At 43.4% G+C, this 26599-nt stretch overlaps 1 protein-coding gene across 1 annotated transcript in view; it reads left to right on the top strand.

Annotated features, from left to right (window-relative positions):
* Positions 1–254: 254 nt before the first annotated feature.
* ctif (CBP80/20-dependent translation initiation factor) overlaps positions 255–26599 on the top strand; it is a 151754-nt gene continuing 125409 nt past the window's right edge. Inside the window, exons 1-3 of the mRNA XM_029690268.1 lie at positions 255–379; positions 21904–22141; positions 25272–25343. Of these exons, the coding sequence (XP_029546128.1) occupies positions 21959–22141; positions 25272–25343 (255 nt within the window). The 5' untranslated portion in view covers positions 255–379; positions 21904–21958. The remainder of the gene's footprint in view (positions 380–21903; positions 22142–25271; positions 25344–26599) is intronic.

The raw sequence follows: 26599 nt of genomic DNA, 5'->3' as shown, positions 1-26599 counted from the left end.
ACGACCCTGGGTTTATAAGCGCGGATAATAGTTGAAATTGACTTCAGAAAAATGAAAAAAGCTCAATGTCTCCCATTAATGAATTGACCTTTCTCAAATGTTTGAACAAGTCTGTATTATTCCAAACAAATACAATTACAGCTCCTGACACTGTGATTGAATAGAATCGCAGTGCCATTCAGAACTACGACTCCCAGAATCCAAGCCTCCACTTACCGGCCTAAACGTCACATTCCTGCATTCCCCGGCTTGTGTGTCTGGAAGCGTAATCTTTTCTTTCTGAACACATTTCTCTCCCGAGGAATACGCCGATGACACGGCGGGTTTAATATCAGGAGGTGCTTCAGGATTCCCCCAGCTGTCCGAATCTAAGATTTGGGTGAGGATCTATTGTTTTCTGTCTTATAGATCGTTTTGAAATGATGTTTGCCGGTTGAGTGTTAAACTACAGTAGGGTAGATAGTTAGCTACGGTGTGTAGCTAACCAGATCCAATGCGCTGCGCCCTGTGGCGAAATCATGATTGAGTACATTTCAACTGATTGTGGCTTGCCGTAAAACTGTGACTGCCTTGTAACTATAGTTATTACAGGCAACATTTGGCTTTAAGTTTGAGGGTTAATTCAACTAAATAACATTTGCATTAGTTGATTATCAAAATGTCCTATGCAGACTTTCTAGCCAGACAAACCTGTTGACATTTTATTAGCTAGTTCGTCAGCCTCGGTTGCATCACCTTTGTTAGATGCAGACGGCAGATCCAGCTAGGCAGGCAGTGTAGATAGGCAGGCAGATCCAGCCAGGCAGGCAGATCCAGGCAGGCAGTGTAGACAGGCAGGCAGTGTAGATAGGCAGGCAGATCCAGCTAGGCAGGCAGATCCAGGCAGGCAGTGTAGACAGGCAGGCAGTGTAGACAGGCAGGCAGGCAGATCCAGCCAGGCAGGCAGTGTAGATAGGCAGGCAGATCCAGCCAGGCAGGCAGCGCAGGGCGTGGAAGCGCCCGAGGCCGGACAGATGTTGACATTCAACATATTTTCTGGCTCGCGCACTGCACGATAGAACACCGAACGATTCGATATCTAACGGTTTGGTATTTCCGAAATCCGTCTTTGTTGTTATTATTCGCAGCTTTGTGTTACTCTTCGAAAACCATTAACGATAGACCCAGCTGAGACAGTTTGCAGTATAGCTAGATGCTATATTTTACCAGCTAGCCCTGGTCTATACAGTGCCAAAATAGCCAGTCAGGTGAGTGCAGCCCCAGCCTAACACATTAGCTAGCTAGCTAGCTATGCTAGCTGAGTTTTTGATCAGAACACATTTACTTGGTCAATTAGCTAGTTAGCTACCTAGCCACAGATAAAAGGGAAACTGGTTTTACAAATCTTAAACCTAGCTAGCTAGCTAGTAAGTTAGCTAACTACTTAATAATTACATGGCTTGTTGTTGTTACACCATGAAGGCTTTGCTTCATTTAACCGTTACAGAAGGTCCTCCTTATGTCCGAGCCACACCAATCAAATACAATGGAAATGAATGTCTGCACTATTGCTGAGTTGGAACTGAGGCAAGCCCATACATGTTCTGTTGGCATGGTTCTGAGGTTGAAGGCGTATTACAACAAACACGTTTTTCCTGCGATGTATGTATTTATGCTTTTGTTTCAGACAAAGTATGTGTCTATCTATGTGCATGGGTGGGGTATGTGCGGGTTGATACTTTCAATCAGGTTGCCCACCCCACTGACTGATAAAGGCTTGTTGCATGCATACACACAATAGGATGCATTTGAAAATATTATTGCTGGCACTAACAAACTCATGGATCTATAGCACCAAACAGTGGTATTTGAAGACATTAATATGGAAACCGCCTGCTGCCGGAATGCTGTGTAAGTGGTAGGTCCGGTTTAACCAGTGTCCTCTGCCTTTTTTCTCTCATTGAGACGCAATCATTTAAGAGAGAGAGTACAGTAGTTATCTGCATGATGTCGAGACACTCCACCTAGTTTCTGCCATATTGCTTTCATAAATCCAGTCATCAGATCTGTGAAGGGTAGTGAACGAGAGCAGAGGGGAGGAAATATCTTCCTGGAATGAAACACCAGCCCCATAGAGATCGTATAATGTATTATTCTATATGTAATGGGATTCATGTTATTGTATGCACAGCCCGCCTGGGCCTCTTTCATCAGTGTCTAGGCAGTGTTGTGTGTCAACTTAGGCTGTAGTGTTTTGTGTCAGCCATGGCAAAAGCCAGTCAGTTATCTAACCTGACTGTGTTGATATCTGTTGCCTACTAATGCAGTCCTGAGGTCACAACCTATGACCCACTGTCACAACAAGACCTGAGATGATGATCTAACTCAGTGGTCCCCACCCTTTGTTGCTTACTGTACCACCAACTGAGTTTGGTCTGTCCGGAGTACCCTTGAAGTACCCCCTCATGTGCATTTTACCAGTAGACCTATGGTCTCATGAGTCTTCTCAAGTACCCCCTGTGGATAGACCAAGTACCCTCAGGGGTCCTAGTACCCCTGGGTGGGGACCACTGACCTAAATGACCTGGCTTTGGTAGTTCGTGTCTCTAGTCAATACTTTTAACCACCTAATGTTGCTTCTGTTATTTGGTCAGTATTTGCCTTGGAATATATCTTTCAGCAGGTTGTTGTGGTTTAGCTAATAGATGTTGTTCTTGGCTGTGTTGGTGACTGGTAATACTTTCACTAATGCCACCGAAAGTCCTCTGCTTATCTATCTTTGTTCATTGGCCACTGTAGCTAGTCCTGGATAGCTTACTACTCCTATCAAAGTTTTTTTGTAATCTCATTTTTTTTGACAGAAAGCTTTGAGACCTTAGGCTAGCTTTCCTGTCCTGGCTGAAAATACATGTATTTGTGCCCCCATAGGCCTACTACACGTATGATGTCGTGCATGCATCATGCACACTCAGGCTTGGTTGTAAGAGAAGACCTTGTGCATCAAGCCTTAGGCTTTGATGGTGAGCCAGGCAGTTATGTCAGCCTAGTGGGCCTATGCCATGCCAGCACGCCCCTGTCCCAGTCCCTGCCCCTACTACCAATGACTCACCAGGGTCAAGCCAGGGGTACAATGGTCCCATTGTTAAGGTGGGGTCCTCCTCTCTCCCCTCGCCCGGTCGCCCCCACAAGCCCCTCAGTGCAGCCATGACAGCCTCTTCTCTACCTAGGATAGCAGATTGAGATTCAGCCTCTTCTCTACCTAGGATAGCAGATTGAGATTCAGCCTCTTCTCTACCTAGGATAGCAGATTGAGATTCAGCCTCTTCTCTACCTAGGATAGCAGATTGAGATTCAGCCTCTTCTCTACCTAGGATAGCAGATTGAGATTCAGCCTCTTCTCTACCTAGGATAGCAGATTGAGATTCAGCCTCTTCTCTACCTAGGATAGCAGATTGAGATTCAGCCTCTTCTCTACCTAGGATAGCAGATTGAGATTCAGCCTCTTCTCTACCTAGGATAGCAGATTGAGATTCAGCCTCTTCTCTACCTAGGATAGCAGATTGAGGTTCAGCCTCTTCTCTACCTAGGATAGCAGATTGAGATTCAGCCTCTTCTCTACCTAGGATAGCAGATTGAGATTCAGCCTCTTCTCTACCTAGGATAGCAGATTGAGATTCAGCTCACACAGAACTGTTTACCCACACTGTAGGGTCATGTCATTTCAGCAGTCCATGACATCCACCATCTCAGATTGTTCAGAAATGGTTTCTGTAGTTAGAAACAGATAAGATAAGCATTTCTGCAACATCATTTAGTTGAAAGATCATTTGAAATTAAGCTGATTGATTGAACCCAAATTGGCCATTTCAATTGATAGGATTCATATAATATTCAATAAGTATAGTACCCAGCATACGTTTTGTACCAAACCTCTTCTTCACAATGATTTAAGACGTGAGGAATCCAAACAAATGGTCTAAAACCACTCACGGATCCCTCAGACCCCACACCAAGCCCACTCCTGTATAGGTTATCTGTTTGACAAGCACTAGGAAGCTGTGGCTAGATCTGTTTATTTATACTATATCATTTATTCTCAGTGAATTTGGTGTTCTTTTTTTCCTTGTTCAGAGAAAAGTCACTTTGCATTTTCCCCTATTTAAATTGGTGTGAAAGGATCAGGTCATCACCATATTGTTGTCATAACAACACAGCATGGTGCCTGATTGGTGGCCAGAGGTTAGGCCTACAGCACATCTGTCGGGCTTGATTTGGGCAAAGGCCTACAAGCCTGTTTGTGTCAGGCCTAAACCATTTAGGGCATAATGTCTGTCCGTTTGCCTTTCTGTGAGTAATGTGTAGTTATTCTTATCACAAGTTAACAGTGTTTGCTCACTCACTCAGCTGATTTTGTGTGTGTGTGTGTGTGTGTGTGTGTTTTGTGTCTAACCTTCCTATCTCTCAGGACATACGGGGAAATGCTAAGTAGTGTACATACTGTGCTGCTGTCTCTATGCATCTGTAGTCAGTCTATAGTCAGTGTGCCTGGGAGTGAAATCTCCACTGAGTGATGGACTGGCCGGGGCGTGTTGTGGAATGTGCTGCTGGTGGAGGGCATTCCACTGACATACCTGTACACCGAGCACACCATAAACAGTCCTCTGTGTGTGTATATGTATGTGCTGTGAGAGTACTTGCATGCCATAGCCTGCTCTGAACTCTGCTGCCACATTTTGTATGAGCTGGTCCAGGCCTACCGGTATCCTTTCCCACAAGGAGTTTAACAAACTCTTAGCTGGAGTGGCTAGCGGCTACTCAGAGGCTAGTGCTGCTGCTAGGTTATAGGCTGTCACTGATAATGCTCTTCTGTGGAATGGTATCAGAGGCTAGTGCTGCTGCTAGGTTATAGGCTGTCACTGATAATGCTCTTCTGTGGAATGGTATCAGAGGCTAGTGCTGCTGCTAGGTTATAGGCTGTCACTGATAATGCTCTTCTGTGGAATGGTATCAGAGGCTAGTACTGGTGCTAGGTTATAGGCTGTCACTGATAATGCTCATCTGTGGAATGGTATCAGAGGCTAGTGCTGCTGCTAGGTTATAGGCTGTCACTGATAATGCTCTTCTGTGGAATGGTATCAGAGGCTAGTGCTGCTGCTAGGTTATAGGCTGTCACTGATAATGCTCTTCTGTGGAATGGTATCAGCGTTGAAAAAGAAGCCAGCCATGGCAGACGTAGGCCTATCCTTAAGTTATCCTTTCGATTGTATAACACCCTCTCATTAATGCCCATTCCTTCAACAGCGTGATGAAGTTTTGTCCTGGGGTTGACCCTGTCCCTCCCTCGGCTCACAGCATGAAGGATGGGAGTTTAGGCCTATTTATTTATCCTAGTAGTGGCCATAACTCTAATGATGCAAGGAACCACATCACAAAATACAATTATCACTGGTATTGACAATGGAAGGTTGCTGCTGGTCTCTGATCCAATGTATTATATCTCCTGCCGGTGTGGCCTTGAGCAACGCATTTTAACACACCACCAAGTAAAATACTGCTCTGTATAAAACATGTGGTCCGTCAGCCCTCCATCTGGAGAGCTACTGGATGTGCAGGATTTTGATCCAACCCTGCTCAAACACATCAGTCAGCTGATCAAAGTCCTATTGAGCAGCTGATCTTTTTTTTTTTTTTTACAATGTTGTGTGTTAGAGCAGGACTGGAGCAAAAACCTGCACACCCAGTAGCTCTGCTGAGCTCTCCTGGAGGATTGTACAACATTACAATTACAACCAAAGACTGTCTTTTTTCTGAAATAATTCTGTCGTTCAATGAACCAGGTATCAAATGGCCAAGATGTCTATCCATTTGTAAAGCTAAAATATTCCGTTTTCAGGGGAAATCTTGAAAGCATACGAGTTACTTGTCAGTTAGGCTCTTCTAAGAATATTATATAGATTATCACGGCGGTATCCAGATTTTCATCGTCATACCGTCCTTCTCTCATTCTGCAATTTACGGTATTACTGGCATACCACACAAGGGGGTGCTAAAAACGCAACAACAAAAACAATTGGGCCTCTATTACCAGAATGCTAACAAAATTAGCACAAAGTAATATCGAAATTACATAGATGTTGTTAGCTAAGGAGCGAAAACGGACAAACTAATTGCAAATCCAGCTCATAAAGTTATACAAGCATAGCTAGTAGCTACCGAATGTCATTTTTGGTGTGTAAACATTTATAAGCGAAAGTGAATGAAAAATTGTGCAAATGAACAAAGTTGTGATGTATGATTTTCTGAAGGAAGAGCAACGTGTACACGGAGCAGAGGGGAGAAGAACGAAGGAGGGGAAAAAAACTCTAGTAGGAAGCACATGGACAAAATGGCAGCTTTATAGAACTCATCCAGAGCTCTTTGACTACTGGCAGAAAGCCATTATAAGATATCTGATGGCATTTAGTAGTGAATTGCATATGTGTAATTTCATCACCTTGTGTGTTGCACCACAGAGCCTCTCCAATAGATATAGAACTGTATAGATTCACTAGCTCCCTCTGGCTACCGTTGTGCTATTTACTAACTAACACGTGACTGGCTCAACTATACTGGGGGAACTATGGTAAGCTTCATAATGTAAAGTAATGTGACGGGTGAAATGAAGAACACAATCTGCTTTACGTCTTCAAGTATTGCATAAGTTGACTACGTTTATTGAAAAACCATCCTGCGGCTTTTCCCAAATTCCCCCAGTATACCGCCCAAGCCTACTAAATAGTTAACTAGCCAAACTACACAATATGTTTTAAATTGGCAACATGTGAAGTGTTGCTCCCATGTTCCATGAGCTGAAATAAAACCCCAGAAATGTTCCATATGCACAAAAAGCTTATTTCTCTTCATTCTTTTGCACAAATTTGTTTACAAATTGATTGAGCATTTCTCCTTTACCAAGATAATCCATCCACCTGACAGCTGTGGCATATCAATAAGCTGATTAAACAGCATGATCATTACACACCTTGTGCTGGAGACAATAAAAGGCCACTGTAAAATGTGCAGTTTTGTCACACAACACAACGCCACAAACGTCTCAACTTTTGAGGGAGCGTCAATTGGCATGCTGGCTGCTGGAATGTCCACCAGAGCTGTTGCCAGAGAATTCAACCAACAGATGCATATCTGTATTCCCAGTCATGTGAAATCCATAGATTAGGGCCTAATGAAATTATTTCAATTGACTGATTTCCTCATATGAACTGTAACTCAGTAAAATCTTTGAAATTGTTGCGTTTTTATATTTTTGTTCAGTATAGCAATAAACTAGCTGTCCCTCTGTCCCTCTGCAGCAGACATATGGTGAGCAATATGTTTGGAACATCGAATCGCAATAAAATCACAGTATCGAATCACAATACATATAGAATTACAAAATACATATGGTATCAGCACCTAAGTATCGTGATAATATCGTATCGTGAGGCCTCTGGCAATTCCCAGCCCGTGTGTGTGTGTGTGTGTGTGTGTGTGTGTGTGAGTGAGTGAGTGCCACAGTGAGGTTATCCACTGTGGTGAGCAAGCAAACACATCATTTGATGGATTGCCCGTCATTACTTCATCTATTTTTACTCTGCGATGGCATTTCTCTCTCATTGTCATAGGCTAGTCCTAATTGATTGTATTTTTACAGCCAATGACTGCAGACATTTTTCAAATTGGTCCTAATTGAACAGATAATGAGTAGAGCATTGTGTAATGATGTGTATTAGCTCTAGTCATTGTTGAAGTGTGTATCATGTCATTGACGTGTGTGTGTGTGTGTCATTAGACACCCACTTGCATTAGTGTCAGTCCTACTCTGCATGGAGCTAGAGTACAGAGAGCTCTAGAGAGGAGGAGAGACCTTTATCTGTGAGCTACGCTAGTCACCAGCGCCTCTGCACTGCAGCCTTCCACACACTTGAAGACTCTCTGTAGAGCAGCGGTATTCAAAGTCGGGGTCATGACGGGGAAGTGCAGTGGGGTCGCCTCAAAAAATTATAAAATAAACTTCTTTTTTTTAAGGTTGTGTGTTTTAGATTTGGGGTTGAGTGGGGTCGTGTGAAATTTGTGCCCCAGAAAATGGGGTCCCCAGAAATTGTGGCTGAAGTCCCTGCTGAAAAGGTTTGAATACCACTGCTGTAGAGTGACTGTGCAGTATCTGGCAGTTGTATCTACTGTTGGCAGAATGGGGCTGTTCTGTGGCTTTGCAATACATGTTTGAGTCTCTTTCTGTATCGTCATGCAGTGTCTCCCGTCTCCACTACATCATGTGGCTCCACTTTCCTTTTTTCAACTTGTCACCTGACTGTTCTGTTAGCCCATGTCTCATCCTGAGCCCAGTTTCTCTGTGCTCGCTGTGCTCCAATCGATCTCGGGACCTCGTGATGATCAAACTGGGCATGCTCCAATTCACATCATCAGTCATCACTCCTCTGGAGAGAGCCAGTTAGTCTGCATGCTGCCTCAAACTTCATCTGTAGCAGCTCTGTGCGTGTGTGTGTGTGTGTGTGTGTGTGTGTGTGTGTGTGTGTGTGTGTGTGTGTGTGTGTGTGTGTGTGAGTGAGAACAGGGTGTCTGTGAATATCTACTTCTAGGAATTGTCTTTATCTTCCAGCACACGGACAACACACGGCATGGCAGGTAGGGCTAATCTGAGCCTCTAGTCTTTGGTGTGACATTTTTTACAAATGAGTTAAAAATGAAATGCTGAAATGTCTTGAGTCAAGTATTCAACCCCTTTGTTATGGCAAGCCTAAATACACTACATGACCAAAAGTATGTGGACACCTGCTCGTCGAACATCTCATTCCAAAATCATGGGCATTAATATGGAGTTGGTTCCCCCTTTGCTGCTATAACAGCCTCCACTCTTCTGGGAAGGATTTCCACTAGATGTTGGAACATTGCTGCGGGGACTTGCTTCCATTCAGCCACAAGCATTAGTGAGGTTGGGCACTGATGTTGGGCGATTAGGCCTGGCTCACAGTCGGCATACCAAAGGTGTTCGATGGGGTTGAGGTCAGGGCTATGTGCAGGCCTGTCAAGTTCTTCCACACAGATCTCAACAAACCATTTCTGTATGGACCTCGCTTTGTGTATTGACTTATTGTCATGCTGAAACAGGAAAGGGTCTTCCTCAAACTGTTGCCACAAAGTTGGAAGCACAGAATCGTAGAGAATGTCATTGTATGCTGTAACGTTAAGATTTCCCTTCACTAGAACTAAGGGGCCTAGCCCCGAACATGAAAAACAGCCCCAGACCATTACTCCTCCTCCACCAAACTTTACAGTTGGCACTATGCATTTGGACAGGTAGTATTCTCCTGGCATCCACCAAACCTAGATTTGTCCGTCGGACTGACTGATGGTGAAGCGTAATTCATCACTCCAGAGGACACGTTTCCACTGCTCCAGAGTCCAATGGGGGCGAGCTTTACACCACTCCAGCCGACGCTTGGCATTGCGCATGGTGATCTTAGGCTTGTGTGTGGCTGCTCGGCCATGGAAACCCATTTCATGAAGCTCCCTATTGTGCTGACGTTGCTTCCAGAGGCAGTTTGGAACTCAGAAGTGAGTGTTGCAACCGAGGACAGACGGTTTTTACAAGCAACGTGCTTCAGTTCTGTGAGCTTTTGTGGCCTACCACTTCACAGCTGAGCCGTTGTTGTTCCTAGATGTTTCCATTTCACAATAACAGCACTTACAGTTGACTGGGTCAGCTCTAGCAGGGCAGAAATTTGACAAGCAGACTTGTTGGAATGGTGCCATGTTGAAAGTCACTGAGCTCTTCAGTAAGGCCATTCTACTGCTAATGTTTGTCTATGGAGATTGCATTGTTGTGTGCTCAATTTTATACACTTGTCAGCAACGGGTGTGGCTGAATCCTCTAATTTGAAGGGGTGTCCACATACACAAAAGTAAGTTCAGGAGTAAAAATGTGCTTCACAAGTTGCATGGACTCACTCGGTGCACAATAATAATGTTTGCTCCCCACGAGACACTTGCGTTCAGTCTGTATGGTCATGCAACAATGTTGATGACCATGCTGTTTCCGCTTTGCTTCTTAACATTAATCCACAAGCGTTATATAATTACACTATTAGTTTGTTTCTTACATCTGCAAACAGCTAGTTTGTCTTAGCAAGTTGTGGCTAAATCGTGTTAGCCGCTAATTCTAATCGCTAGCTAATAAATGTATTGAGTCAGAGCAAACGTAACTAGCTAGCTATGCAGCCTGATACCAGTGATGGTGTAGGCCTAAATCAGCGTGTTTGTGTGACCGTATCTTCTAAATGAAAGAGGACTAGGCGAAGCATAAGTATGTTGGTTACATGAAGTACGTAAGAGAGAACATTTAATGTAGGCAATGATTATAGGGTCCCCTAGGAAACACTGACCAATACTTTGGTTCCTGGTTCGTACCCTGTCAAAATAACTCCTCGCTGGCCATTACATTCATTGTCATGTCTAACACTGTATTCAAAGTACCCATTATTACATTCTATTTCCATGATTCCAATAGTTCACCCAAGTGTTTTGATCTAAATCGGAAGTCAAATCACAATTGCAACATTTGGTTAAAAATAAGACCTAGATTCTTTTGCCCATATCGTGCAGCCCTACGTGGCAGTGTGGAAATGATCTCAAATGAATGCAGGAAATGCAGAAATGTACGAAAATGTAGACATTTTTTGGGGGTTGATGTTTAATTGAACAGTATAAAACAATCAGAATGAAGAAAGACCTATTGAAATCACTTAGAATGTATGTGTTTCTACCCTAGGTTCACGCACTACTCCTAAAGCAAATGTAGAACCTTTCATTTTTCAAAAACATAAAATATCTTCCAATACCATCAAACCGCAAAAAATTTGAAAGATACTGTGATATGGTATTTTGACAAATCGCCCAGCCCTATGGTGAAGTTATTAATTACACTTTGGATGGTGTATCAATTCACCCAGTCACTGAATACAAGTGTCCTCTAACTCAGTTGCCATAGAGGAATGAAACCGCTCAGGAATTTCACCATGAGGCCAATGGTGACTTTAAAACAGTTAGCGTTCAATGGCTGTGATAGGAGATAACTGACATTGTAGTTACTCCACAGTTAGGATCGTGGCGGTCACAAAATCTTGTCAACCGATGATTGTCAAGCAAATAACTGTCGATCTCACGGTAATTGACGTTAATTAACGTAAACACATTTAGCGTCTCCTGGCTTCCATACACAGCCCACAAGACACTGATGCAGACCTTCGGAACATCTACATTTTTTAAAAAGTCTAATAAATCCATGTAATATAGCCTACACCTTCACAATAAATCCATTATTTATTTTAGAGAGGTCTAAAGAAGCATGGAATGAAGAAAATGTAGTCTATTTCAGAAGAACAGAATAGCATACTCTTGAGTTGTCCTGATGTGGCTATGTCAAATTGCTGTGGGCTACACTAGTTAATTTAGCAGACAAGATTTGCTTAGAATTCTGTAGCCTTATTTTATAGCATGAAGAATACAGTTGAACAAAGTTGAATAAAATGATATTTTCTCTAAATGATTTCAGGGAGTGCGCACATGCGGCTATTTTGTGTTGAGCGATTAAGGAATAAATAGGTACGCTTAATTTAGTTATTAATATGCTTAATTTAGAGTTATTAATGTAACTTTTGTTTTTCTACAAACTGAGTTATATGTTCAGATTTTTAATACATTGTTATGCTGCATGATGAGACTCCAATGATGATTTGAAAAAAGTTGCTTGAAAGGCATGAGCTCTGTTTTAGTTTTTTTGCGCAGGCTGTACACACTCCAATAGTCTCTCATTCACAATTTGACAACCGCATATTGAAGATATTGGAAGAACTGTCCACATTAACTTTTTGTCAGCCAACAAGATGAGTAGGCCTAATAAACAGCAAAAGCACTAGCCTATGTCAATCTACTATCCCCCATAGTACAAAAGTTGACCTATTCTGTGTGAGAAATAAATATTCCATATACATAGTCTGGGACAGTTGTGGGATGCGATAGATCCCAAATTAATACAACCACTAGCATCACATTTTTTTTAACGTAATTTGGCTGACGCAACAGATCAGAACATTTAGCTTTAAATGTTGATAAACCATTAAGTTATTTATTCACATAAGCGCAGCAATGAGCATACGGCAGTAGGCTATAAATATGAATGTTCCGTTAGCGGGAAAACACAAATATCAAAAGGGATCGGAAATGCAATTATGCATGTAATTCTTTCCATATTTTCAAGCATAGTGGTGGCTGCATCATGGTATGGGTATTCTTGTAATCATTAAGGATTGGGGTGATTTTCAGGATAAAAAAGAAACTGAATGGAGCTCAGAACAGGCGAAATCCTAGATGAAAACCTGGTTTTCTGCTTTCCACCAGACACTGGAAGATTAATTCACTTTTCAGTAGGACAATAACCTAAAACTAAATATTGTACAATCCAGGTGTTCAAAGCTTTGAGACTTAGCCAGAAAAACTCACAGCTGTAATGACTGCTAAAGGTGATTCTAACATGTATTGACTCAGGTGTATGAATATTTCTGTAAATGAGATGGTGAGCTCCAAAAGTATTGGGACAGTGACACATTATTGGTTGTTTTGGCTATTTACTCCAGCACTGAATTTGAAATGGTACAGTGCCTGAGGTTGAAGTGCACACTGTCTGCTTCAATTTGAGGGTATTTTCATCCACTTCAGGTGAACTGTTTAGAAATTACAGCACTTTTTGAACATAGTCCCCCTCATTTTAGGGGAGCAACAGTATTCGGACAAATTCCCTTATGTGTATTAAAGTAGTAAAATGTTAAGTATTTGGTACCATATTCATGGCACACGATGACTACATCAAACTTGTGACTACACCTTTTTTGGATGCATTTGCTGTTTTGGTTGTGTTTCAGATTATTTTGTGCAACCACAGCATTTAACCATGGATGATGACTGGGAATATGGCTGAATATAAACAGTGTAGTTATTCCCTCCGCAAGGCAATCAAACAAGCGAAATGTCGGTATAAGGACAAAGTGGGGTCGCAATTCAACGGCTCAGACACAAGACGTATGTGGCAGGTTCTACAGGCAATTACGGACTACAGAAAGAAAACCAGCCACGTCACGGACACCAACGTCTTGCTTCCAGACAAACTAAACACCTTCTTTGGAGGGTAATACAGTGCCACCGACGTGGCCTGCTACCAAGGACTGTGGGCCTCTCCTTCTCAATGGCCGACGTAAGACATTTAAACGTGTTAACTGTTGCAAGGCTGCCGGCCCAGATGGCATCCCTTGCCGCGTCCTCAGAGCATGCGCAGACCAGCTGGCTGGTGTGTTTACGGACATATTCAATCTCTTCCTATCCCAGTCTGCTGTCCCCACATGCTTCAAGATGGCCACCATTGTTCCTGTACCCAAGAAGGAAAAGGTAACTGAACTGAATGACTATCGCCCCGTAGTACTCACTTCTGTCATCATGAATTGCTTTGAGAGATGGGTCAAATATCATAGCACCTCCACCTTACCTGACACCCTAGACCCACTTCAATTCACATACCGCCCCAATAGGTCCACAGACGATGCAATCGCCATCACACTGCATATTTCCCTATCCCATCTGGACAAGAGGAATACCTATGTAAGAATGCTGTTCATCAACTACAGCTCAGCATTCAACACCATAGTACCCTCCAAGCTCATCATTAAGCTTGAGGCCCTGGGTCTCAACCCCGCCCTGTGCAATTGGGTCTTGGTCTTTCTGACGGGCGGCCCCCAGGTGGTGAAGGTAGGAAATAACATCTCCACTTCGCTGATCCTCAACACTGGGGCCCCACAAAGGTGTGTGCTCAAACTGAAATGGTCCACCCACACAGACAGTGTGGTGAAGGCGCAACAGTGCCTCTTCAACCTCAGGAGGCTGAAGAAATGTGGCTTGTCACCTAAAACCCTCACACATTTTTACAGATGCACAATTGAGAGCATCCTGTCGGGCTGTATCACCGCCTGGTACGGCAACTGCAACGCCCACAACCGCAGGGCTCTCCAGAGGGTGGTGCAGTCTGCACAACGCATCACCAGGGGCAAACTACCTGCCCTCCAGAACACCTACAGCACCCAATGTCACCGGAAGGCCAAAAAGATCATCAAGGACAACAACCACCCGAGCCACTGCCTGTTCACCCCGCTACCATCCAGAAGGCGAGGTCAGTACAGGTGCATCAAAGCTGGGATCGAGAGAATGAAAAACAGCTTCTATCTCAATCTTAACAGCCGTCACCAACACAGAGAAGCTGCTGCCTACATACAGACTTGAAAATCATTGGCCACTTTAATAAATGGATCACTAGTCACTTTAATAATGTTTACATATCTTACTATACCCATCTCATATGTATATACTATATTTTATACCATCTTTTGCATCTTGCCTATGACGCGCGGTCATCGCTCATCCATATATTTATATGTACATATTCTTATTCCATCCCTTTAGATTTGTGTGTGTTAGGTAGTTGTTTTGAATTTGTTAGATTACTTGTTAGATATTACAGCACTGTCGGAACTGGAAGCACAAGCATTTCACTTCACTCGCATTAACATCTGCCAACCATGTGTATGTGACCAATAAAATTTGATTTGATTTTGCTCTGGTCAAAAGTAGTGCACTATATGGGGAATAGTGTGCCCTTTGGGACATGCCCATAGTATACAGTGGCTGTGGGTGATTACATATCAGTGTAACTAACCACATGAATGCTTATCATATCTCCAGAACCACATAATTACATTTGCCCTCTAAGATTAGGTCAGTTCTCCAACTGTCCTCTGAGGCAGCTCATGTGAATCAAACACCTTATGTTGAGAGTTTACCCCATCTAACTGGGATGCAGTGGTGGAAAAAGTACCCAACTGTCATACTTGAGTAAAAGTTAAGATACCTTAATAGAAAAATTACTCAAGTAGAAGTTACCCAGTAAAATTCTACTTGAGTTAAAGTCTAAAAGTATTTGGTTTGAAATATACTTGAGTATCAAAAGTAAAAGTATAAGTCATTTCAAATTCCTTATTAAGCAAACCAGATGGCACCTTTTATTTATTTATTTTTTGCGGAAAGCTATGGGCGCACTCCAACATTCACAAGCGAAGCATGTCGGTTTAGTGAGTCCGCCAGATCAGAGGCAGTAGGGATGACCAGGGACGTTCGGTTGGTAAGTGTGTGAATTGGACTGTTTTCCTGTCCTGCTAAGCATGCAAAATGTGATGAGTACTTTTGGGTGTCAGGGAAAATGTATAGAATAAAAAGTACATTACATCACTACATTCTTTAAGAAAATGAAAGTATCAAATATTAATAGTAAAGTACAGATACCTCAAACTACTTAAGTAGTATTTGAAAGTAATTTTTCTTAAGTACTTTACATCACTGCTGGGAGGTATTGTAGGCTACTAATTGGTGAATTATTACTGTATCCTAACTGAACTATTGCCATTCATCGTACAGATAGTCTGGAGCAGACAGAGTCCCTGCACAATGCTTTATTGCTTTGACTGTCTGGCTGGTAGCTGTTGTGGTGTTCTGACTGTCTGGCTGGTAGCTGTTCTGTGGTGTTCTGGTGTTCTGACTGTCTGGCTCGTAGCTCTTCTGACTGTCTGTCTGGTAGCTGTTCTGGTGTTCTGACTGTCTGGCTGGTAGCTGTTCTGACTGTCTGGCTGGTAGCTGTTCTGACTGTCTGGCTGGTAGCTGTTCTGACTGTCTTGCTAGTAGCTGTTCTGGTGTTCTGACTGTCTGGCTGGTAGCTGTTCCGACTGTCTGGCTGGTAGCTGTTCTGACTGTCTGGCTGGTAGCTGTTCTGACTGTCTGGCTGGTAGCTGTTCTGACTGTCTGGCTGGTAGCTGTTCTGACTGTTTGGCTGGTAGCTGTTCTGACTGTCTGGCTGGTCGCTGTTCTGACTGTCTGGCTGGTAGCTGTTCTGACTGTCTGGCTGGTAGCTGTTCTGACTGTCTGGCTAGTAGCTGTTCTGACTGGCTGGCTGGTAGCTGTTCTGCGATGTTCTGGTGTTCTGACTGGCTGGCTGGTAGCTGTTCTGCGATGTTCTGGTGTTCTGGCTGTCTGGCTGGTAGCTGTTCTGCGGTGTTCTGACTGACTGGCTGGTAGCTGTTCTGTGGTGTTCTGACTGGCTGGTAGCTGTTCTGTGGTGTTCTGACTGTCTGGCTGGTAGCTGTTCTGTGGTGTTCTGACTGTCTGGCTGGTAGCTGTTCTGTGGTGTTCTGACTGTCTGGCTGGTAGCTGTTCTGTGGTGTTCTGACTGACTGGCTGGTAGCTGTTCTGACTGACTGGCTGGTAGCTGTTCTGTGGTGTTCTGACTGACTGGCTGGTAGCTGTTCTGTGGTGTTCTGGTGTTCTGACTGCTGTAACTAAGCCTGAACTATAGTGTTGCAGTTAGCCTAGTAATGGAGTGGAGCTAAGGCTTCTCTGGCTTGGGTGTGGCAGGCATCTCTTTGTTGGAACAGCTGGGCTGTGTGGAGGGGGGATTGGGGGTGGACTTAGTAACCAACCACGTGGCTCGTGCTCCACAAACACCACATGGAGGAGAGCAGCGCAATAGAGCACATTTCACAGCAGCACTGAGGGTGACAACAAAGCACAGAGCGCGAGAGAGAAAGACGGACATACACACACACTCCTTTGTTCTTTCTCTCTGTCCCTTGCTCATTGGTCATCACACAGGCATTCTTGGCCCCACCCTCCTTTGTCTTGTTGTCATACATTCACCTTGTCTCTCTCTTTGTGCTGTGGGTGTATGACACAGATGTATCTCTCTGCTGGACCGCCTCTCAGCCCATGCTGCCTGGGCTGCAGTACTGATGTGGTAGTAATAGTTATTCTGCTCTGCTGCCTCGGTCCCATTAGAGGAGCTAGCTAGCCATATGCTGCTGCACATCGTGTTCTGTGGTGCTCGCACGCGCGCACACACACACACACACGTCTGTACACATAGTCATATTCATCAGTGAGGTAGTTGTAGGTGGAGCATGCAGCATGTGTGTGCATGCTGTGAAGGGTTACGGTTAGGTATGGTTAGGACATAAAATAGAAGGCATTAACAGGCAGTATGTAGCCTAACTCCTTACTGCTCTGCTGTCGAACAGGAACACTGCTCCAGTAACTGTCAGACAGGAGTCTAGCTTAGTACAGTGCAGTCAGGAGGCTGCAGCTAACCCCTACCTACATGTACATATTACCTCCACTAACCTGTACCCCTGCACATTGACTTGGTGCCCACTGTATATGAAGCCTTATTATTTAATTTTTTTACTTTAGTTTATTTAGTAAATATTTTCTTAACTGCGTTGTTGGTTAAGGGCTTGTAAGTAAGCATTTCACGGTAAGGTCGACACCTGTTGTATTCGGTGCATGTGACAAGTACAATTTAATTTGAGCTAGACTCCTGGCTGTCCGGAGTGTCAGCCAGGAGTCTAGGTGGGTGAGCTGCAGATGTCCCCCAGTCCCATCTCTGATCAGATGCCTCCCTCCCAGTCCCATCACTGATCAGATAAACAGATCACTGACCATTTCGAATCCCACCGTACCTCCTCCGCTGTGCAATCCGGTTTCCGAGCTGGTCACGGGTGCACCTCAGCCAAGCTCAAGGTACTAAACGATATCATAACCGCCATCGATAAAAGACAGTACTGTGCAGCCGTCTTCATCGACCTGGCCAAGGCTTTCGACTCTGTCAATCACCGTATTCTTATCGGCAGACTCAACAGCCTTGGTTTCTCAAATGACTGCCTCGCCTGGTTCACCAACTACTTCTCAGACAGAGTTCAGTGTGTCAAATCGGAGGGCCTGTTGTCCAGACCTCTGGCAGTCTTTATGGGGGTACCACAGGGTTCAATCCTCGGGCCGACTCTTCTCTGCATACATCAATGATGTTGCTCTTGCTGCTGGTGATTCTCTGATCCACCTCTACGCAGACGACACCATTCTGTATACTTCTGGCCCCTCTTTGGACACTGTATTAACTAACCTCCAGATGAGCTTCAATGCCATACAACTCTCCTTCCGTGGCCTCCATCTGCTCTTACATGCAAGTAAAACTAAATGCATGCTATTCAATCGATCACTGCTCGCCCGTCCAGCATCACTACTCTGGACGGCTCTGACTTAGAATATGTGGACAACTACAAATACCTGGGTGTCTGGTTAGACTGTAAACTCTCCTTCCAGACTCACATTAAGCATCTCCAATCCAAAATTAAATCTAGAATCGGCTTCCTATATCGCAACAAAGCATCCTTCACTCATGCTGCCAAACATACCCTCGTAAAACTGACCATCCTACCGATCCTCGACTTCGCTGATGTCATCTATAAAATAGCCTCCAACACTCTACTCAACAAACTGGATGCAGTCTATCACAGCGCCATCTGTTTTGTCACCAAAGTCCCATATACTACCCACCACTGTGACCTGTACGCTCTCGTTGGTTGGCCCTCGCTTCATATTCGTCGCCAAACCCACTGGCTACAGGTTATCTACAAGTCTCTGCTAGGTAAAGCCCCGCCTTATCTCAGCTCACTGGTCACCATAGCAGCACCCACTCGTAGCACGCGCTCCAGCAGGTATGTCTCACTGGTCACCCCCAAAGCCAATTCCTCCTTTGGTCGTCTTTCCTTCCAGTTCTCTGCTGACAATGACTGGAACGAACTACAAAAATCACTGAAGCTGGAGACTCATATCTCCCTCACTAGCTTTAAGCACCAGCTGTCAGAGCAGCTCACAGATCACTGCACCTGTACATAGCCCATCTGTAAACAGCCCATCTATCTACCTCATCCCCATACTGTATTTATTTATTTATCTTGCTCCTTTGCACCCCAGTATCTCTACTTGCACATTCATCTTCTGCACATCTACCATTCCAGTGTTTAATTGCTATATTGTAATTACTTCGCCACCATGGCCTATTTATTGCCTTAACTTACCTCATTTGCACTCACTGTACATATACTTTTTTGGTTTCTTTTGTTCTACTGTATTACTGACTGTATGTTTGTTTTACTCCATGAGTAACTCTGTGTTGTTGTATGTGTCGAACTGCTGTGCTTTATCTTGGCCAGGTCGCAGTTGTAAATGAGAACTTGTTCTCAACCAACCTACCTGGTTAAATAAAGGTGAAGAAAAAGTTTAAAGCAACAGGAGATGTTAACAATCAGCCTAGAAGAGGAAGTGGGTCTATATTGACCCCACCCACAGTGAGGAGGATGGTTCGAGTGGCCATAAAATCTACAAGGATCACAGATGGAGAATTGCAGACGTTAGTTGGGTCTTGGGGTCAGAAAGTCTCCAAAACTACGATCAGACGCCACATACATAACCACACGTTGTTTAGGAGGGTTGCCTTTGCTGACATCAAACAACAAACACAAGTGCCTACAGTTTGCCAAATGTTACTGGAACTTTCAATGGGACTGGGTTCTATGGTCAGATGAGACCAAAATAGAGCTTTTTGGAAATAAACACCAGAGGTGGGTTTGGCAAAGACAGAAAGATAGATATGCAGAAAAGTACCTCATCCCCACTGTGAAGTATGGTGGTGGGTCGTTGATGTTGTGGGGCTGTTTTTCTTCCAAAGGCCCTGGACAACTAGTTAGGATACATAGTATCATGGACTCCATCACGTACCAGCAGATGTTAAATCAAAACCTGACTGCCTCTACTTGGAAGCTTAAACTGGGCCGTGGTTAGATCTTCCAGCAGGATAATGAACCAAAGCACACAAAAACTGTTCACTGCCCACAGAGTCAAGGTTTTGCCATGGCCATCCCAGTCCCCTTGACCTAAACCCCATAGAAAACCTGTTGGATGAGCTGAAGAGGAGAGTCCACAAGCTTGGACCTGGGAATCTGAAGGATCTGGAGAGATTCTGTATGGAGGAATGGTCTCAGATCCCTTGCCATGTGTTTTACAACCTCATTACGCATTATAGAAGACTCAGAGCTGTTATCTTGGCAAAGGGAGATTGCAGGAAGTATTGCATGAAGGGGTGCCAATAATTGTGGCACACACACACAGTATATTTGAGGAAAATATTTGTTTTATGATAAGAATACATTTTCTTTCAATTGTTTTACTTTGATTAAAGGTTAGATTTTTGTGAATATTTTGAATGAAAGAGGATAAACAATAGACATTATTTTCACAGCCCATTTTGCTCATATTTACCAAGGGTAAGTTTAGACATTTCTAACATACTGCCCAAACTTAAAAAAAAATAAAAAAGTACAGATAAAATGAAAGATGAATCTCTTGTGAAGTTTTATAACTTTACTTACAACATTTGATCAAATATGTGAGAAGTCTGGACTGTGCTTAATAGAGGGTACTGAGTGTATTCTTTAAGCCCACAGGTGTTCCAAGTCAGCCCACCTCTCAAATAATCCCATTTAATTCACTTACAAATGTTCAAAACTTAACTGAAATGTCTTATGTAAAATGTGATGTATATTAACCTCCCCTAAAGTTCTAAAAATAAACAGATCGTTACTATTCATCATGAAATGAGGTCACAGATCAATGTGGATTTAGGCTTTTGTTCTTGTCAACCAGTTCACACCTGATTTAACTAATCATAGACTTCAGTCAAGACATACTGAGTTGAATCAGTTGGGTTATTGCTTGTTTAGAACACAAAGGGTTGTGTTGCATGGCTTCTTATCCACAACCCTGTACCCACACTGATCCTCTGTGGATAAGAAGCCATGCAACACAACCCTGTACCCACACTGATCCTCTGTGGATAAGAAGCCATGTTTTAGCCTTATAGTTAGCTTTGTGTGCCAGTCTTCCTCTCTCTATGGTCAACTGGCAATGAGACAAGCCATCAGTGGAGTTAGCATTAGCCTCATCCGCGATTATATTGACACAGTGTGATTTTACAAAAGCCTCAGGCAGGCCTGAACATAGGCCTACCACTACACCACTACGCAGGCTGCTCTGCTCCCATAATAAATCCTCATGGCCTGGCGTGGGGTGGTTGTGTGGGGTGGCCTGGCATGACCTGGCCAGTGCTCAGGCAGGGTAGTGATGTAAATAAGCTTAGCAGCAGGCCTCAGTCATGTGACCACCAACACAGGCACTTAACTGTCAGATCACAGACTGGGAGAAAGGGGTGATAGATGCTGGGTTCTAAGATGTAGAGGGACAAAGCTTTCATATCTGACTGTCTGGGCTGGGGACAAGGTTAGGTAGGTGACACAGACTGGAAATAGACTGTTGTTCTACTGCCTGCTGGGCATGGGTGGAGGAGTGAAGGCGGATTGGCTTTGAGGGGGGGCATAGATTTTGGCTACTGACTTCATCTGTCTGGGATGTAAACACAGTGTCACCCTGCTGGCAGAGTATTGTTAATACAACTGTCTGGGATGTAAACACAGTGTGTCACCCTGCTGGCAGAGTATTGTTAATACAACTGTCTGGGATGTAAACACAGTGTGTCACCCTGCTGGCAGAGTATTGTTAATACAACTGTCTGGGATGTAAACACAGTGTGTCACCCTGCTGGCAGAGTATTGTTAATACAACTGTCTGGGATGTAAACACAGTGTCTCCCTGCTGGCAGAGTATTGTTAACACAACTGCCCTCTTGTCAATGGGCGGGGGTGTTGATTTGACGTTCACGTTAGTCTGACTTTTCTTACCTGTTTTCCCGAAGGTACGTTGTCATGAATGAAAACAAAATCCTACTATATCTGATTTGACTCACAAACTGAACTTCAGGTTGAGTCAAGAAATGTTATGTGGAGAGGTTGCCTGGTTTTGTTTTGTTTACAAATATGCCATTTCTCTCTGCAGGTCCCTCCCTCCTCCTTCCCTCCCTCCCCCGCCAGGTGGCAGGCAGCAAGTTGCCATGGAGAACTCGTCGGTGGCGTCAGCGTCCTCAGAGGCTGGCAGCACGCGCTCGCAGGAGATTGAGGAGCTGGAGCGCTTCATCGACAGCTACGTGCTGGAGTACCAGGTGCAAGGCCTGCTGGGAGATAAGAATGAGGCAGACCTGGACGGAGACAACAAGCCCCAGTCCCACATCTCACAGGTTAGCTGAAGCTGAAAGGGATCAGAGCCAACATGGCTACCGTAATGATAACGGTCATGGCTAAAGATTAAGATCCAACATGGCTACAGTAATGATAACGGTCATGGTTAAAGATTAAGATCCAACATGGCTACAGTAATGATAACGGTCATGGCTAAAGATTAAGATCCAACATGGCTACAGTAATGATAACGGTCATGGCTAAAGATTAAGATCCAACATGGCTACAGTAATGATAACGGTCATGGCTAAAGATTAAGATCCAACATGGCTACCGTAATGATAACGGTCATGGTTAAAGATTAAGATCCAACATGGCTACAGTAATGATAACGGTCATGGTTAAAGATTAAGATCCAACATGGCTACAGTAATGATAACGGTCATGGTTAAAGATTAAGATCCAACATGGCTACAGTAATGATAACGGTCATGGCTAAAGATTAAGATCCAACATGGCTACAGTAATGATAACGGTTATGGTTAAAGATTAAGATCCAACATGGCTACAGTAATGATAACGGTCATGGCTAAAGATTAAGATCCAACATGGCTACAGTAATGATAACGGTCATGGCTAAAGATTAAGATCCAACATGGCTACAGTAATGATAACGGTCATGGCTAAAGATTAAGATCTAACATGGCTACAGTAATGATAACGGTCATGGTTAAAGATTAAGATCCAACATGGCTACAGTAATGATAACGGTCATGGCTAAAGATTAAGATCCAACATGGCTACAGTAATGATAACGGTCATGGCTAAAGATTAAGATCCAACATGGCTACCGTAATGATAACGGTCATGGCTAAAGATTAAGATCCAACATGGCTACAGTAATGATAACGGTCATGGTTAAAGATTAAGATCCAACATGGCTACAGTAATGATTAGTGATGCACCGATATTAAATTTTTTGCTGATACCGATATCTGATATTTTCCTTGACAAAAATAACGATACCGATATTTAACATTTTAGAGGCCTTTTTAAGCATTCTAGTACAGTTAAATAGTTAACACACACATGGACGCAGCTCGTTAAGTAAAGGTTACACACACACACACACACACACACACACCACTGACCAAAAAGTTATTTTGTTGGCGTTTACATATGTCCCCATTACCAGTAAACCATAATCAAAACCTATTTATTTCACTTGCTGTGCTGTTTGGTTGTTCATTTGTTCAGTCGTTTCATTCTCAACCAGGATTTCTATGTAACGCCGTTTGGGTCTTTGCCTGTCAAAAAAGATACAGGTCAAAAACACTATTTGACCATTCAGGACCTGAATATGATCGCACATCACATAAACATTGAACACGTTCATACCTTTTTTACGTAGTTATTGCACATTGAATACATTATCACTCGTATTTCATATGTCACAACGATTCATCGATACGTCTGCTATGATGCTGGTAAAATTGTCTCACACACCTACAGTGCTGGTCATAAAAAAAGCTAGCTAGCTCATGGATTCAAACAATGTTCTTCCCCAAAAACATATCATAACATCTGTTTCAGTAGCTATAGCTAGCTAACTATCTAGCTAGGTGTCATCACCTAAAATAACCCTAATTTACAAGACAGTTCTTAGTTGATTAATGGTGGTCGGACCCATCTATGTGAAGCTAGCCACAATAAGGATTAGCCACAATAGTGGACTTTGCGGTTAGCCTTGAAAATATAAAGTATAGCATAATTCTACTATTTGTATTCATTTGCATCACTTTCAATGCCATACTTTTATTTTGAAGGATACCCGCAAATTCCACTATTGTGCCTAATCCTTACTGTGGCTAGCTTCACAACACATAACCCGGTCCGGTCGAGGCCTTAGTAGCCAGATGAAGCTAGCTGGCTGCTTATAACGTTATCTTTGGGCAACAGGGTTAAGTAGCTGGCTAAATATTTATTTTCATGAACTGAAGTTCAATTTCAATAGGTGAACAACAAGTGGCAACCTAGCTAATACTTACTTAAGGATTCCTAATTCATTGCTAAGAATAATGAAAATGACTGCAGTTTCTACTTGTCATTGTTTTTCAGGCTGGTTGTATTGGTGATAGCTAGGTACCAACCTAAAGCTTGCTACCCCAGAAGTTGCGGTCGAACAAATTATGCTTTATTACCAATGCGGTATTGTAAACACATCGTTCATGGCTGGTGTTTGCTTGTTTGTTGACTTTTTTTGTACAGCTTTGACAGTGCTACTATATCTTTTTTGACATGCAAAGACCCAAACAGCGTTCCATAGTATGTATGTCGTGAAGCTAATAGCAGTGACGCAAAAAAATAAATAATATAGCAGTGACGCTATTACTGTGTAACTCCTGTAGGGCAACATCTGAAAAATAGCGCACTTGGTAGTGTGTACCGGTGCTCGACCAGTCGGCGAAAACCAACATCACCCACGACAGAGAACGATTGATTGTCAAGGGCAATGAATTCCATTATCTTGGCTTTAATGGATTTCGCCTTTGCGTTGTCTCGCTGAAATTGTCTTTCAAATGACTGCTCGACTTGTTGACTGCTAGATGCATGGCAGCTTTGACATCGGATTTTAAAATCGGCGTTAAACTAGACATTGGGCCGATACCGATGTTGCCATTCTTAGCTAATATCGTCCGATTTCTGATATATCGTGCATCCCTAGTAATAATAACGGTCATGGCTAAATATTAAGAGCCATCGTGGCTACAGTAATGATAAAGGCCATGGCTGATCAACCAGAGCCAACATGGCTACAATAAATGCAAATGTACAAAGCATTAAAAGTACTAGAAATAATCAAGGTCATGCTGTTATGATAATGCAGCTGTTAAAACTTCTGTTGATCTTCCTATTGCACTGAAACCCAAACCTGGCTGCTCCCATACATAAATACACAGTAAACTGGGGTAGTTTACCCCATGGGATATATTCCAAGCTGAGCAGCATTCACAAAATAGCCAAGCTAAAATTAGTGGACCACACGGACCAGCTGGTAAGCAGAGGGAGGAGGAGAGATTTGTAAATGTCATTCATTACACCAGGACAGAATTGTCTAAAACAAGTCATTCTCTCTTCCTGCCCTTTGTAACTTCCTTTCCCTCCTCTCTCTCTCTCTCTCTCACCTAGTGGACAGAGGACTGCAATGACAGGAAAGATGGGAGTTGGTCATCCTCACGGGGGAGGGGCTCCACTAAACCGGTGAGTTCCTGGTAATCTGGACTGTGTTTGGCATACAGGCTGGCTGAGGATGAGTTTGGGTCCCTGGATAGTACACACAGCTGTGCTGAGGCCCCATGTCCAATACCCCACCCAAACCCTTTCCTCTCCCGCCCAACCCAACTCTGTCATTGACCAGGGTGGAAACGAGCTCTCAATGACAGCAAAGGTTACTAACGTATGGCTCCAGTTAAAAATACATACAGCACAGATATTGCTTCTGTTTCATTGGGTATCCACTTGTCTGCTTATATAGCAAACGCCCATAGGACACAACCATCAAAAGCAAGCGTCATACTAAAAGTGAGCAGATGCATTTTGATAGTAACTTATTTCCTTTCTGATGATGGTATATGACATATCTCAGTCCAAGGCTCTGCCGACGTGTAGGATGGATGAAGACAAGTGTTCATCATTTGCAAATTGTAGGCCTAACTAGGGGTGTGAACGTTTAAATGTTAAAATGTTTAAACAATATTAGGATCTTTAATGTTAAGAAAAAACCCTAACTGAAAAACAATGATTTTAGTATTTTTTTCCACAAAATGTAAATCACAGTGCAGTTATCATAAAACACAATTTTCTGTGTTATAACACAACCAAATGATGGGCTATAAAGGGGAAGTTGAATATGAAGCAATATGAAGTAGATGCAGAAAGTAAACAGCGTTGTGGGTCAATTTCCGCAACAACTAAGAGTGTTGACGTGTGAGGCTCAACTTGTCTGCTGTCTTGGTGCCCTGGCTACCACACTGAACAGAGTGAAGCAAATCCGTGCACATGCACAAATACTGTGTGTGACTGTGAGAGCCAAGTGTTGCATCTCACTCATCTCAGTTTCCTATTCATTGATGACAGGCCCTGCTTTACTGAAGTTGCGAGACATTGCAAGCCAATATATAGTGAGATACAGCATTTCGCAATGGAATGCACCTTTTGATTGCTGATATATAGGCCTAGTGCACGGTTCTGACAGTCTGCCTGGTGACTGACCAGCCTTTACTGTGCCCCTCCCCCCTCTCTCTGTCCCTCATTCGCTCTCTATGAAGATGCAAGTGTTTCTGTTCTCGGAAGTATAGCAACCAATCTCCTCTGTTCCAAAAATACTTATGAGTTGATTCCTAGCGGAATCTAATCTTGACACTCAGAAATGGAATCGACACCGGGAGTCGACGTGCAAGTAGTTGAGAAATCTATTATTTTGACAGCAACTCCACGCCACTACATCGTCATCATTA

This window comes from Salmo trutta, chromosome 15, assembly GCF_901001165.1.
Source record: "Salmo trutta chromosome 15, fSalTru1.1, whole genome shotgun sequence".
Lineage (NCBI taxonomy): Eukaryota > Metazoa > Chordata > Actinopteri > Salmoniformes > Salmonidae > Salmo > Salmo trutta.
Note: the sequence above shows the minus strand (reverse complement) of the source record. Positions and strands in the feature narration are given on the sequence as shown.